Genomic DNA, 15,139 nt, shown 5'->3' with positions numbered 1-15,139 from the left:
TGTAAGAAATGATCTCCATCAATTCCCATGCAGTGTTTGTATCATGTTCTCTGGGGAAGAAATATGTGTTCTTATATACTTTATTTTTATTCCTTAGTAAATTGTGAGGTGTACAATCAATGAAATATTTAGAAATTTTATATTAAGTGAAAGTTGCCCTTAAAATTACCTTATTTTCACTTTAATTGTAGTTATGTATTTTTAATGTCAGAATTCAAAACAGAGAAATCTTGACAATATTCTAAGAGAAATCAGTCACCCAGTAGAAACATAGATGCTGTCCAAACATTATTATCACCAATTTATGAAGCCTCTCACTTTCTTATATCTCAAAAACTCTTAACAAGGAATTCAGTAAACAAAATTAACTTTCTCTTTTTTCATACCATTTGTGAAACTTGAGATAAGTGCTAACCTAAGTTTCTTGTTATGCGTGTATAAGATTGAGATGTTATAACATAATTAAGAAATATAATCAGAAATATTTGTTTTTCCAACACATGCTTTCGATAAGGAAGATAGGGGGACACAGTCTAATCGTAGCACTCTCTATCTTATATATTTATACATGAAAAGTTTCCTTCAAACCTGTAGAAATTCAGGAAATCAACTTTACAGTATCTTCTCTATTGCAAAATAACAAAAATAACAATGTATTGAGAGATTATTGAGTGCTTTAAGTTCATTATATTATTTCTCACAATAGTGCACATTTTGACAAAATTATTATTAGCTTTATTATACAGATAAGAACACAAGTCTCAAAAATAAAAAATAAGAACACAAGCCTCTAGAATTTCTGCGACTAGCTCAAAACGCTCCTAAACAGCAGAAACGGGCCTAGGACTCTATCTTCAGTGAGTAAAAGAAATTAGTATTTCTAAATTTATTACTTACTTTCAAGCTTTGAAAGTTAATTAACCCTAGGGAAAAACATTCTACCCCTTCGGAATGAAAGCTATCAGAATCCATTGTTTTACTGGTTTTCCATTAAAATATAATGCCTAATCCATCTTGCATGTCAATTCACAGAAGGAGCTATCTGATCATGTCTCTAACCATCAGTACATGAGTTCATACAAACCTGCACACACACACACACACACTAATATACACCTTAAAGATGTGTTCAATTGGCTCATTTAACCCTCCAATTATAGAATCCATCTCAAGCCATGTTTTTATTTTCTCTTTTTAAAGTTATTTTATATTATTTTAATTGACATAAAATTATATATATTTATCATGTATACTGTGATATTTTGAAGTATACATATATTATGAATGACTAAATTTAGATAGATAACATATGCATTACCTCACATAGTTATCATTTTAGTGGTGAAAACACAACATCCACTCTCTTAGAATGTTTCAAGGATATACCATTATTAACTATAGTTACCATGCTGTACAATGGATCTCTTGAACCTATTTCCCCTACCTAACTGAAACTTGGTATCTTTTGACCACCATGTCCCCGGTCCCCACCTTCCAGCCACACCACCCCCTGGGAACCACCATTCCACTCTCTTCTTCTATGAGATCAATTTGTTGAGAATCCATATATGAGTAAGATCATGAGGCATTTGTCTTTCTGTACCTGCCTTGTTTTACTTAACATAATGTCCTCCAGTTTCATGCACTATGTTGCAAATTACAAGGTTCCTTTTTCATGGATGAATAGTTTTCCATTATGTATCTATACCACATTCTCTTTATTTATTCATCTGTCACAGGTCATCTTAACTTGCTCTGCTTATAGTTGATTTCATTCTCTTCATTTTCCTCTTCTAGAATCCATTTAAAAAACTTTTGATTATAAATTATGTGAACTTATTTCCAAAAAGCAGATTTCTTTATACTTTTTTAAATGATTGAAGGTGGTAAATTTGCATGATATCTATAAGTATTATATACATCCTTCAGCAAATAAATGTGAGACTAGTCACTGAATTTTCTTCTAATTTTAGAAATCTCAGAATGGCCAGAGAAAATGCAAAAGGATCAATTCCAAGAATATAGGTTTTTAAAATCTGTGTTGAAATATAATTGAAGTACCATATGTACAATCCACATGAAATATTTGACCTACAGTTATATCTATGTTACCATAACCATTATCCAGACAATGAACATATTACCCCCAAAAGTTTTCCTGTATCCTTTTGTAATTCTGTCTTCAAACTTCTTTCTTATGTCCAGCAAAATACTGATCCATTTCTTGAACAGTAGATTAACATTCATTTTGTAGAATCTTATAAAATGGAAGAATATAGTATACACTGTTTTTAGGGAAAGGCAACTAGCTTATTTCACTCAATTTGTGTATTCTGACATTTAGCCATGTCTTTATGTATATCAATAGTACCTTCCTCTTTCATTCTGAAATTATTTGACTACATGAAAATTCCACAAATTCTTATCTGTTTCTCAAATTTAGGATATTGATTGTGCCAAATGTGGGTGAAGGGGAGGAAGGCAGCAAAATACACTGCCATGTGTGTACCTATGTAACTATCTTGCATGTTCTGCACATGCACCCCAAAACCTAAAATGCAATAAAAAATTTTAAAAAAGAAAATACTAAACTATTTGAGGGTGACAGGTTATGGGGTATTAGGTTGGCAACTTACTCTCAAATGATTCAGGGAAAAACATTCTTTATATTGTATGTACCCCCACTTTTTTTTGGTAATTTTGAGATTGTTTTCAAATAAATACATTTAATTAATTTTTTAAAAAGATATTGATTGTGTCCATATTTTGGCTAACATTTATTACCTGCTACAGTAATGCAGGTACACATATTTTTATGGACAAATGCCATACTTATCTTGAGTAAATGTGGAGCAGAATCTCTAGTTATATAGGAAGAATATGTTTCAATATTTTGATGAAATTTTCAAAAAGTTTTTTAGCATTGTTGTGCCATTTTATATCCCCAGTTCCTTGGGTTGTAATGCAGACATTTAGTATGGTCCGTCTTTACATTTACTCCTTATAGTGAGTATGAAGTGGTATCATGTGGTTCTAATCTACATTTAACTAATAATTGATGATATTTTAGCGTCTTTTCATATACCTATTTGCAACCTGTATTTTTTTCTTGAGAAACAGTCTGTTCAAAATGTTTACTTTTTTTCCATTGGGTTGTTCATTTTCTTTTCTTTTCTTTTCTTTTCTTTTCTTTTCTTTTCTTTTCTTTTCTTTCTTCGAGAAGGAGTCTTGTTCTGTCAACCAGGCTGGAGTGCAGTGGCGTGATCTCGGCAACCTCTGCCTCCCAAGTTCAAGTGATTCTCCTGCTTCAGCCTCCCTAACAGCTGGGAATACAGGCACGTGCCACCACGCCTGTCTAATGTTTTGTATTTTCAGTAGAGACGGGGTTTTACCATGTTAGCCAGGATGGTCTCAATCTCCTGATTAATGATCTGCCCTCCTTGGCCTCCTAAATGCTAGGATTACAGGTGTGAGGCACAACAACCAGCCGCGTTGTTCATTTTCTTATAGTTAGTTTTGAGATATCGCTATACAATCAGAAGAGTAGTTCTTTAGTTATTGTATAATTTTAGAATATTTTCTTCCAGCATGTAGTATGGTTATGTAATTCTATTAAAGATCTCATTTTTACAGCAAAAAAATATAATTCTGATGAAGTTCAACTCGCTTTTTTTTTCTTTTTAGGATAATACTATTGGTATTATATCTGAGAACCCTTTGCCTAATCCAAAATAATGAAGCTTTTCTTCTTTTTAATTCTAAAGATTTATCATTTTATATTTTATAAACATCAAGTCAATTTTGAGTGGATTTTTATGTAAAATATACAGATACAGGTTTACTTTTGCTCTATATAGATGTCCAAGTGTTCCATCATCATTTGTTGAAAAAGTATCTTTTCTGTAGAATTGCCTACAAGTCTTTGCTGAGAATTAGACCATAAATGTGTAAGTCTATCTCTGAACTATCCAGTCTCTTTCATTGAGACTTGCCTACATTTGTGGAAATAACAAAGCTTTAATTACTATATCTTTATGATATAAATTTAAATTATGTAGTGCAAGTTCATTGTCTTTGTTTAAAACATTGCATACGCTAATACATATCTTTTCAATGTCAATATAAATATTAGAATAAACTTTAATATTTCAAGAAAAAAACTACCTGCTCTGTTTTTGATGGGAATTACTTTGAGATTAATTAAAAGGAAGTATATAGATGTCATAATAAAGTCCTGGTGTCTGATCTATGAACAAGGACATTGATCCACAAATAAGTAGATTGAATCAATGATAAAGTTTCCCATCAAAGAAAACCCCAGGACGTAATGGCTTCACTGCTGAACTCTACCAAATATTCATACTCTGAGAAAAACAAAGATGAACAACACCAAGATAAAAGTTTGATGTCAAACATTATTTTTAAACGAAGCACACAATTAATTTATAGAATCTTGACTTAGCAACTTTATTTTTAAAAGGGCTAGATATGAATAAAAAGGCTAAAAAACTTACAAATGTGCTACCTCACTAACTAGAATGGAATGAATGAAGGAAATAGGACTAAGTTTTTTAAAATCATAATTAATTAAATGTTATTCTCAGAGAATAGATTAAGGGATTGCACATTGGAGCAATGATTGTGTAAAAAAGTGCAAATACTTTATCATCAAAGAAAGTGCCTAAGGTGGGCAAGTATGGAAGGACCAAAGAAATAATAATAACGAGACAACCACAGTGATATGAGACCCACAGGTAGAGCTGTGCATCTTCCCTCAGCTGAACGATTTCTGAAAGTGAATAAGATAATGACATGAAACAAATAAGACAACAAAAATAACTAAGGAAAATATACCTGAATTGACAACCACAAAGACACCGATGATGTAGGTATTGGTACAGGTAACTTCTAGCAAAGGAAAAATATCACAAAAATAGTGATCAATCTTGTTAGGACCACAGAAAAGCAATTGAATTGCTATGGATAACTAAGAAAAAGAATGGGCAGCACCATCAGCCCGCACAGCTAAGACTAGGAAGTTGTACCTTGTCTTTTTTAATGATAATCATATAGTGGAGAAGTGTGCAGGTGGCAGCCTAGTGATCAAATGCCATGGCAGTAAGAATAAAGACTTCAAGTCTTCCAAAGAAGTGCAAGGCAAAAACCTGTAACACACAATTACCATAGGAAATAATTTTTGTCCCCCAAGCAGGTCTTTAATTAATTTGGGTGCAATACTAGAGGTATAACAGATGTCCACAGAGGATAAATGGTTCAGTAAATAGTGCATCAGATGGTGAAAAAGAGGACTACAGTGATTGGAGACAAGGATCAGAAGGTTTTTCTACCAAAAGGGTGACATAATAAGAAGAGCACAAAGCAAAATATTTATATATGCTGAGCATAAGAAAGTCCCGAAAGAATGAATTCTGAGATATTTTTCTGGTTTTCTATGTATTTCAGTTTGGTGTATTTTATGCAGAAGTATACTAATTTTCTGAAAGAAAGAAAACATAAGTGTGTATAAAAAATTAAAGATGCTCCCAATAATATAAAAATCACTGAAATGAATACATGAATAGAATATTACCCATTATTATTGCTTTATAGAATAAAGCTGTATAATCTTTTTTATTTTATCTCATTTTACAGATATATTTGGAATAATATTATAATGGGAAAGTTATGATTTCTACTCAATATTATCTGTAATGATTAGAAAACACTTAAATGTTATTTTAAAATTAAAAATCAATTTATTGCTGATTAAACATACTGTTTAGATAAGCATAAAGGCTTAATTAACCTTAAACCAAAAAAAGGGGTTTTGTATATGTTTTTATTGATTTATTTATAGGGTCAACATTCCTTCTTCTAATATAATCTGGTCAAATTTTCCAAATTTTCTAGGAGTAAATTCTCAAGAATTCCAAATATGTTTAAAGACTAAAGCTTGATTACCGAACTCTACATTTGTGTAGAGTACACTCTTTTTACCAGGTCAGCAAATATTGTCAATGGGTCATCCTAAACCAAGGTAATTGCTTTTATATTAAAAAGCAAAAACTTTTTGAAAACTACATAGCAAAAGAAGGAAAAAAGTCATTTAATGGCTGAAGTTGTGAAAAATAATCAGGAAATTATTTCATTAACCTATTTACATTCCCTGTGTTAAAGACATATCTTTTAATTTTATTTTTTGAATTCACAAATAAAAATTGTACTTATTTATGGAGATTTAGTGATGTTTTGAAACATATAATGTATAGTAATCATATCAGGGTAATTAGCCTGTACATCATCTCAATCATTTATCATTTCTTAGCATTAAGAAATTATGTTGTCTTTAAAGTTTCAAATGACAATAAGCAAAGGAAATATATAAACATTGAATTCCCTAAGTATGTTTGAATTATGCATATGTAATAGCCTTCCCTAGAAATAACATATATTTCATACACAATCAAGGAAACAAGTGTCAGTAAAAGGAAATGATAGAAATGGTCAACTTAAGGCAAATTTTGTGGTTAGTTAGTACTTAGTGATATTTTTTGCATGGATGAATAAATGAAAATGTCATGGATACACATCTTTTGCATCTTATGCATAATCTTAAAACATTTATTTAGTCGCTGCAAAGAGCATATAGGATACTGAGAATGCACTCCAGGAGCTATTTTACCTCCTTATACAGTCTGGCTCTGTGTCCCCACCCAAATCTCATCTTCATTTGTAATCTGAATTGTAAGCCCCACGTGTTGGGGGAGGGGGCTCAAGGGAGGTTATTAGATCATGGGGCAGCCCCATGCTGTTTTCATGATAGTGAAGGAGTACTCACAAGCTCTGATGATTTTATAAGGGGCTTTTCCTGGCTCAGCTCTGCACTTCTCCTTCTTCATGCCTTGTGAAGAAGATGCATTGCTCCCCCTTCATCTTCTGCTATAATTGTAAGTTTCCTGAGGCCTCTCCAGCTGTGCTGAACTGTGAGTCAAATCAAACCTCTTTCCTTTATAAATTACCTAGGCTCCAGTATTTATTTATAACAGTATAAAAATGAACTAATACACCCCTGATGAGAAATTTTCTCATCCCAGTGGGGATGCAAAGGCTCCAGTACACATTTTACTTTACCCTGAATCTAACATGGCAATCATGTCTGGGCCTTTGGGTGTCTATTGTAAAAACATAAAATGTTTGTGTAACAAAATTATTTAGAAGACATCAAATCTAGTAATTCATAAATCAATATCTGTGTTATAGTGCTTGAGATTATTGTAGATGGCAAATAAGTAACAGTTATGACATTTAAAAGCTGTTCTATATCATAGGACACCAATTCTATTTCAATATTCAAACCTCCAGCTTTAGCAAAGAGAATTTTCAGTTTGTTCCTACTTTGTCATCAGTATCACTGTAAGGCCTTCTAGCCTCCTTTATATAACAAAACAAAAATAATTATTGCACAGTGTTCAGAAGTTACTAATTAAAAAGTATTGAAAAATTGGGATGGAACTGTGTTTTACACGTGTTTTACATTCTTCTATTACCTCTGATAGTGATTCTTTGTTTCTGAGGTGTTAATTTTTCACATACATTCATGTACCTAAAACAATTTGATTTTAAAAGATTTATTACATAAGTAGACGGTGAATAATTTAAAAGTGGAAATCATTTGATTACCTCAAACCTCTGCCTTTTAAATAAAAAAAAACGCAAATCAAGAGATCTAAGCAGTTTCCCATGATCTGAAGTTACATGTTATGGATATCGGAAAACACACATGCTCCTTCTCAGTCCTGCTGGGGCTGCATACCATGCTTGAAAACAGGGTGGGATGGAGGGAAGGGTCGCATGGAGGCTATTTTGAAAGCTCATTTATTTTGAACTATTTTGTAACTACTTTGAAAGCTCATTTCTGGAGAGAAGAATATGCAAAGTGACAGGTTACCAGAACACTCCATCTGTTTTCCTGAGTATGTATATAAAAATAATATTGTACATTTAATACAAATATGTGTTTCAGAATTATCTGATTCTAAATCATATTAAAATAATTTCCCTTCTGTTTACCAAAATGTAAATTCCTAAGTCGAGGTCATTGCTTTTTTTTAGATCATCACTGGCAGTTAATCTCTACTACCTCTTAATCTGTCATTCAGTATTTAAGAGAACATGATTAATCATTACTGTTGATAGCAGAGGTAAAAGGAAAAGTGAAAAGTCAAGTGAGGATAATCTTAGTCATTAAAATAATATCATTTTAACCACAGAGATAGTAAGAAAACTCTGATGAAAAAACTTGAACCCATAAATGATGAAATAAAGAATAAATATCTGAGGTGATGGGCACACTAATCACCCTGATTTTATTATTTAACATTGTAAAGACATATGAAAATATCACTTTGTATCCAATAAATAGAATTATTACATATCTACTAAAAAATTAAAGAAAGGTAATTATTCTATAATTCCATTTTATTTAATTATTCAATTATTTATAAACATGAAGTTTTTGATATATATTTTATAATTAAGGTTATATTTCAATACTGTGTTATTTATTTTTTTGCTAAAAATTTTTACAGCTTTGGCCATTATAGGCTTTCAGCTGACTCCCATGTCCTCATCACTGTTTGTGTCCATGTGTTAGCACTTCCATATTTCTACTACTAAACGCTCGTTTATTTTTAACACTCTCACTTCAAAATCTAGAATCAAACATTTCTTCAAGAAACCCTGATCATTTTATTGGAGAATGGTATTAGAAACAAAGATTTGGTTGATAGATGATCCTTTTTAATTCTAGTCAAAAAATGTCATTTATCACCCAGATGAACATCTCTAATTGCAAGAACAGGTTACCTCTTTTTCCCATAATCAAAGTCAAATTAAAGATTAAGTTATTTATCACATCTGGCTCATGTTCCATAATTGGGAGGGAAAGGACCCTTGAGGGAATGACCTTCCCCAGACTCTTAAATTTTACATATAATTTATATTAAGTTCTTCTCCTGGGAAGGCAAAAGAGAAAATTTTTCCAGTCAAAATGCTATGTGAGGGTAGATTTCAGAAAGTGTTGGATGATTCTGGAAACAATTTAGTTTGCCTTCTAGCATTAGGATGGGAATGTAAGTTTCATTGTGAGATCAAAGAGATCCTAATATCAGAATAGTCAGATATTAATTTATAAGCATGTTAAAATTCTCATTTGAGTAATCAAAATTTCAAATTTGAGTAATGAGGCTCCAAATTATTTTGGGAAGAAAAGAGGGCAACTGAACATCCTAATGTAGCATATTCTTTAACTAAAGCTGATAAGGTCTGTCTAGAAGAACAACTTAGTTGTATTTAATGTCCAGAGAAGATGGATGTGATCAATTCGATAGCCAGGAACTAACACATACAAGACACTGGTGAAAGGTGGGGAAATTCAAGGACTTTTCTAGGAGTGCTTTACAATCTAAAGTGAAAACATGGGAATAAAACTCACGCACAGCATTTCTTGATGGAAATAGGCACTACCAGGTAAGAAATGCTAGTAGATTTGGGTAGGAGATAATTAAATAGAAACAGACTATTCTGGGCACACTGCCCATGGGTAGCCCTGCTCTGCAAGGAGCAGTAAATAAATAAATAAACAAACAAACAGGAATAAAATAGAATGAGGTGTTGCAGGATGGGCTCCATGAAGGTGACGATGCCGCCCATGGTAGGATGCCGGCTTTCCTTCTCCCTAATGGCAACTAAGTATAAAATAGTATAAAACATTCATGATTTGGATGTATAGAAAATTCTCTTAATTCTTTGATTTATTTCAACAGATACTTATCAAACATCCTCTTTTTAATAAATGCTTTCCTTCTCCTTAATGGCAGCTAAGTATAAAATAGTATAAAACATTCATGATTTGGATCTATAGGAAATTCTCTTAATTATTTGAGTTATTCAACAGATATTTATCAAACATCCTCTTTTTTATAAATGCTGAAATTCAGCAGTGAACAGATAAAAATTATCTTCCTTATATTGCTTCATTCTAATGTATAGTACCATGAAAACATGTAATGATTTTTATTTATGTCTGTTTATTCCTGTTTATTCAAATCTGTTCTGGAGATGTGTGTGCATGTATGTCTTTTTATTATTCTTCATTCATAGAAGACAAACGCAATTTTTTATTTCTATTTGCTAAAGAGCTTTGACAAACCTTCAATACAGGAAGGGAAGCTCCAGTTAGTGACAATCTGTCTGCATATGTTGTATTTACAGAGCACTGAGTTTCAAAACTACTCTATACCTGACTTACTCAAATTTATGAAGCTTAATGTGGCCCTAAGAATACCACTAGAATTCCTGTCTATGACAGAAGACAGTTGTGATGGCTCAGTGATATCCCATCACAAGGAGAATAACAACCCATCTCCCAAGGTAAAGCTTTTAAAGCATCATTTTTGATGTAACATTATGACATACTTTCAAATATTATCAAAGTGAATATTTTTGAAAGTAGGATCTTTCTCCCATCTCTAAGGTCAAGAATGCAACTTCCCCACTCAGACACATTATCGTTTTTTTCATACTCTTCTACTATAATTCATGTATGTAAATATGTAGGTGTGTGTAGTTTATACTGTATGGGTGTTAAGGAAAATGTTACCATTCTAAGCATGCAGTATTGATCTCTTACATTTCAATTTACACCATATGTCAGGGACCATTATGTGTGTGGGGGGATGTGTGTGTACACACACAGATATATGTATCTGCTTCATTCTAATTAATGTTTGCATAAAAAATACCATCCCTGATTCACTAATATCCCTTCTGATGGTCACTCAAGTTGTTTCCTATCTCTTGCTACCATCCAAAAAGGCACAATGATTGTCCTTGTTTCTATGAATGAGTATGTCTATAGGAAACAGAATAACTGGATCAATATCTATATGCAGTTGTCACATTATAGATACTCAAGTCACTTCCTAGAGGGCTGCATGCACCCACTTACATTCCCACCAAAAATTCATCGGGGAGTGTAAATTAGTTCAACCATTGTGGAAGACAGTGTGGCGATTCCTCAAGGCCTTAGAAATAGAAATTCCATTTGACCCAGCAATCCCATTACTGGGTATATATCCAAAAGACTATAAATCGTTCTACTATAAGGACACATGTACACGAATGTTCATTGCAGCACTGTTTACAATAGCAAAGACCTGGAATCAACCCAAATGCCCATTGATAATAGACTGGATTGGAAAAATGTGGCACATATACACCATGGAATATTATGCAGCAATCAGAAATGATGAGTTCGTGTCGTTTGTAGGGACATGGATGAATCTGGAAAACATCATCCTCAGCAAACTGACACAAGAACAGAAAATGAAACACCGCATATTCTCACTCATAGGTGGGTGATGAAAAATGAGAACACATGGACACAGAAAGGGGAGTACTAAACACTGGGCTCTATTGGGGGGAAAAGGGGAGGGCCAGTGGGAGGGGGAGGTGGGGAGGGATAGCCTGGGGAGAAATGCCAAATGTGGGTGAAGGGGAGAAGAAAAGCAAAGCACACTGCCATGTGTGCACCTATGCAACTGTCATGCATGCTCTGCTCATGTACCCCAAAACCTATAATCCAATAAAAAATTAAAAAAAAAAAAACAAAGAAAAAACAAAAAAACAAAAACAAAAACAAAAAAAAAATTCATCGGGTTGAGTATTTCCCACACTTTTGTCAACAGTGGTTGTCCTCCAAGTCCAGTAGTCTGGCAGTAGAGCCGATAAAGGGGTATGGCGGCGTAGGACACCCCCAGCATGCCCACGGCGACCGCGGCCACGTAAGTGAGGTCCGTCTTGTTCCGCCGCCGCCATTCCTCCTCCTGTGCGAGCCTGAAAGTGTTCGAGCTCTTAGGCCGCCGCTAGGGCTGCACTGCCGGATCCCTGGCTCCAAGGTTGCAGCGCTTCCATGTCCCCAGCAGCCTCAGTCCTCTCTCGGCACCTCCTATCCCATTCCACTCTGGCCTAAGAATGGTTCCCTTCTAGATTATTAACTCTTCATAATTATAGCTATGAATCTGAGAACGTTTTCAAAAATGTATGCTCAGGGTTATTTGTTTCAAGTCATAGGCCAGAACTTCTGACCATGTTTATTACTATGTCTAAAAGAGTTGGTTGCTATTTTGAACAGTCAGTATTTTAGAAGCTCAAAGTAGAAGAGGAGTCACTAAGCCCTAACAGCTTGTTCAAAGATTTAAATTCTTATTTCAAATTTGACTTTTTGTCCTTTAAGATCTAGGGCTATTTTATATTCAGAATTCTGAATAATTACTTTGAAATTGTCCTATCATGAAATTGAAATAAAGTAAGTATATTTACTAGGCCGCTAGCTTTTACCATCATCATTACAACTCCATGAATGTTAAAATGTACAGGTGGGATTGTGATTTACTGACATCAGAAGTTCTTCTGGGAACAAACTTTGTAAAAAAAAAAAAATGTATTAAATTATTTTATTTTTCATCAAAATAAAAAAACACTGTTTGTTAAAATAGTTATCAATAGGATCGCTTTATTTACCTGATAGATGAAAATTAGCTGACTGGAATTTTAATTTGAATGTATTTAACTGTTCATGAAATTGAGCATGTTTCCATATGCTTAAGCTTTATAATAAGAACAGTCTCTTTTAAAATGGGTTCTTTTCCTAATGTTCATTTGTGTCATGTTTTTCAGAAACTTACCTGTGAATTCCATTTACATTTGAAAAAATTACGATTTTCTCTGGCATATGTGTTGTAAATGTATTTTATCATATTGGCACTTTACCTTTTGATTTTTTACTGTGTTACTATTTGGAATATATATGTGAAAAGGTATATAGAGCAATTTGTTCAGTATTTGAAATATGCACATAAATATTAATGGCCTTTATACATTTATTTTCTCTTTCTTGCAGTCAGAATATGAAATACTCAAGAACATACAAACTAAAAATTCTATTGAAAGTATCAGTCCTGACTTGGTGCACATAGATATCATTTTCTAAATCTCTGATGCTTACCTGTAAATCTGAAAAAATGTCCTGATTTACATGTCAATTGTCAGTGTTTACTTGTCTCTTAAGAAAATTTTTTGAAGAACCCAGAAAAAATAATGAAAGAGGGAAGAATTTAACTTTGGACAACACAGTATAACAAAGCAGTGCCAAGTTGAATAATAAAGGGTGAATTTAGAACTGAAAAAAATTAGAAAATTTTCAGAGGTAAATTAAAAGGAAATAAAGATAGTCAAGCCAAGAGGTTAAAATAAGTCTCAGTTTGGACTGGAATGGCTGACTTGTTGCTCATTGCAAAAATTTTATGTTTATTCTTTTTCTCTCCTCTGTATGTGTGTATGTGTGCATATACATGTAGATTTTATTAATGAAGGTATTTATACAATCTTTATTAGAATAATCAGTATATTTACTAAGTAAATATATTATAATGGTACTATCAGGTTCAAATAGTGTGAAAGCTTATTGAAGTAAGTCATGTACATTTTCCTCTGTTATTGCAACACAGTACAAAATATTTATTATTCCTGGTTATAAGCTAAAGAAACACATTCAGCTTAGAAAGATATCTACTCATACCAAACCCCTAAATTAATGTTTACATTGTTTGAAAAAATCCTTTGCTTTTAAATTATTTTCTATTCCTCATTGCATTATTTTCATGTGTAATTTTGTCTTGGTACTGCACTCCAGCCTAGACGACAGAGCAACACTCTGTCAAAAAAAAAAAAAAGTAATTTGGTAAATATATTGAATAGTTACTATGAATTCCATCTTACTCAGAAAAAAAATACTAATTCATTGTAAAGTTGCAATTTCATTGCTAAGAATAAGTACTTGACCTCCAAATTTAGCATTTATTTTCCTTTTTTTTCCCCTTGCAGATTAACTATTTCTAATTTGTGGCTTCTCCACACCAACTGAAACAATGCAGCAAAATAACAGTGTGACTGAATTCATACTGTTAGGATTAACACAGGATCCCTTGAGGCAGAAAATTGTGTTTATAATATTCTTAATTTTCTATGTGGGAACTGTGGTGGGGAATATGCTCATTATTGTGACCATCAAGTCTAGCCATACTCTGGGAAGTCCCATGTACTTCTTCCTATTTTATTTGTCCATTGCTGATTCTTGCTTTTCAACTTCCACAGCCCCTAGATTAATTGTGGATACTCTCTCTGCAAAGAAAATTATATCCTACAATGAGTGCATGACACAAGTCTTTGCACTACATTTTTTTGGCTGCATGGAGGTCTTTGTTCTCATCCTCATGGCCGTTGATCGCTATGTGGCCATCTGTAAGCCTTTGCGTTACCCAACCATCATGAGCCGGCAGATCTGCATCATCCTGATTGTTCTTGCCTGGATAGGGTCTTTTATACATTCTATGGCTCAAATTATCCTGGCTTTAAGACTGCCCTTCTGTGGACCCAATTTGATTGATCATTATTGCTGTGATTTGCAGCCCTTGTTGAAACTTGCCTGCATGGACACTTACACGACCAACCTGCTGTTGGTGTCTAACAGTGGGGCAATTTGCACAAGTAGTTTCATGATTTTGATAATTTCATACATTGTCATCTTGCATTCCCTGAGAAACCACAGTGCAGAAGGGAGGAAAAAGGCTCTCTTTACTTGCACTTCTCACATAATTGTAGTCATCTTATTCTTTGGTCCATGTATATTCATATATACACGCCCCCCAACCACTTTCCCCATGGACAAGATGGTGGCGGTGTTTTATACTATTGGAACACCCCTTCTCAATCCACTCATCTACACACTGAGGAATGCAGAAGTGAAAAATGCCATGAGAAAGTTGTGGCATGTCAAAATTATTTCAGAAAACAAAAGATAACCTGAGTACTTATTCAGTCAAATCATGATTTAACTAAGTACCTGAATATTGTGGGAATAATATGTCATCATATATGTTGGTGGGTTCCTATGTTTTCTAATTAACAGATTCTGATTACCAAGACATTGCCTTTTGTGTCGGATCTAGGTATAGATCAATTCAGGTTATTATGGACCAATGGTCTTTCCTTTTCAGATTATCTTCCTTTCCAGCCATGC

General features: G+C 33.3%; 1 protein-coding gene across 1 annotated transcript; it reads left to right on the top strand.

The window, feature by feature from the left end:
* Nucleotides 1–13,988: 13,988 nt before the first annotated feature.
* Nucleotides 13,989–14,921, top strand: OR4C11 (olfactory receptor family 4 subfamily C member 11). The gene has a single exon (XM_002755253.5). It carries the CDS (start codon nucleotides 13,989–13,991, stop codon nucleotides 14,919–14,921), a length of 933 nt encoding a protein of 310 aa, XP_002755299.3.
* The last annotated feature ends 218 nt before the right edge of the window (nucleotides 14,922–15,139 follow it).

This window comes from Callithrix jacchus, chromosome 10 (genome assembly GCF_049354715.1).
Source record: "Callithrix jacchus isolate 240 chromosome 10, calJac240_pri, whole genome shotgun sequence".
In the NCBI taxonomy this organism is placed as follows: domain Eukaryota; kingdom Metazoa; phylum Chordata; class Mammalia; order Primates; family Cebidae; genus Callithrix; species Callithrix jacchus.
Note: the sequence above shows the minus strand (reverse complement) of the source record. Positions and strands in the feature narration are given on the sequence as shown.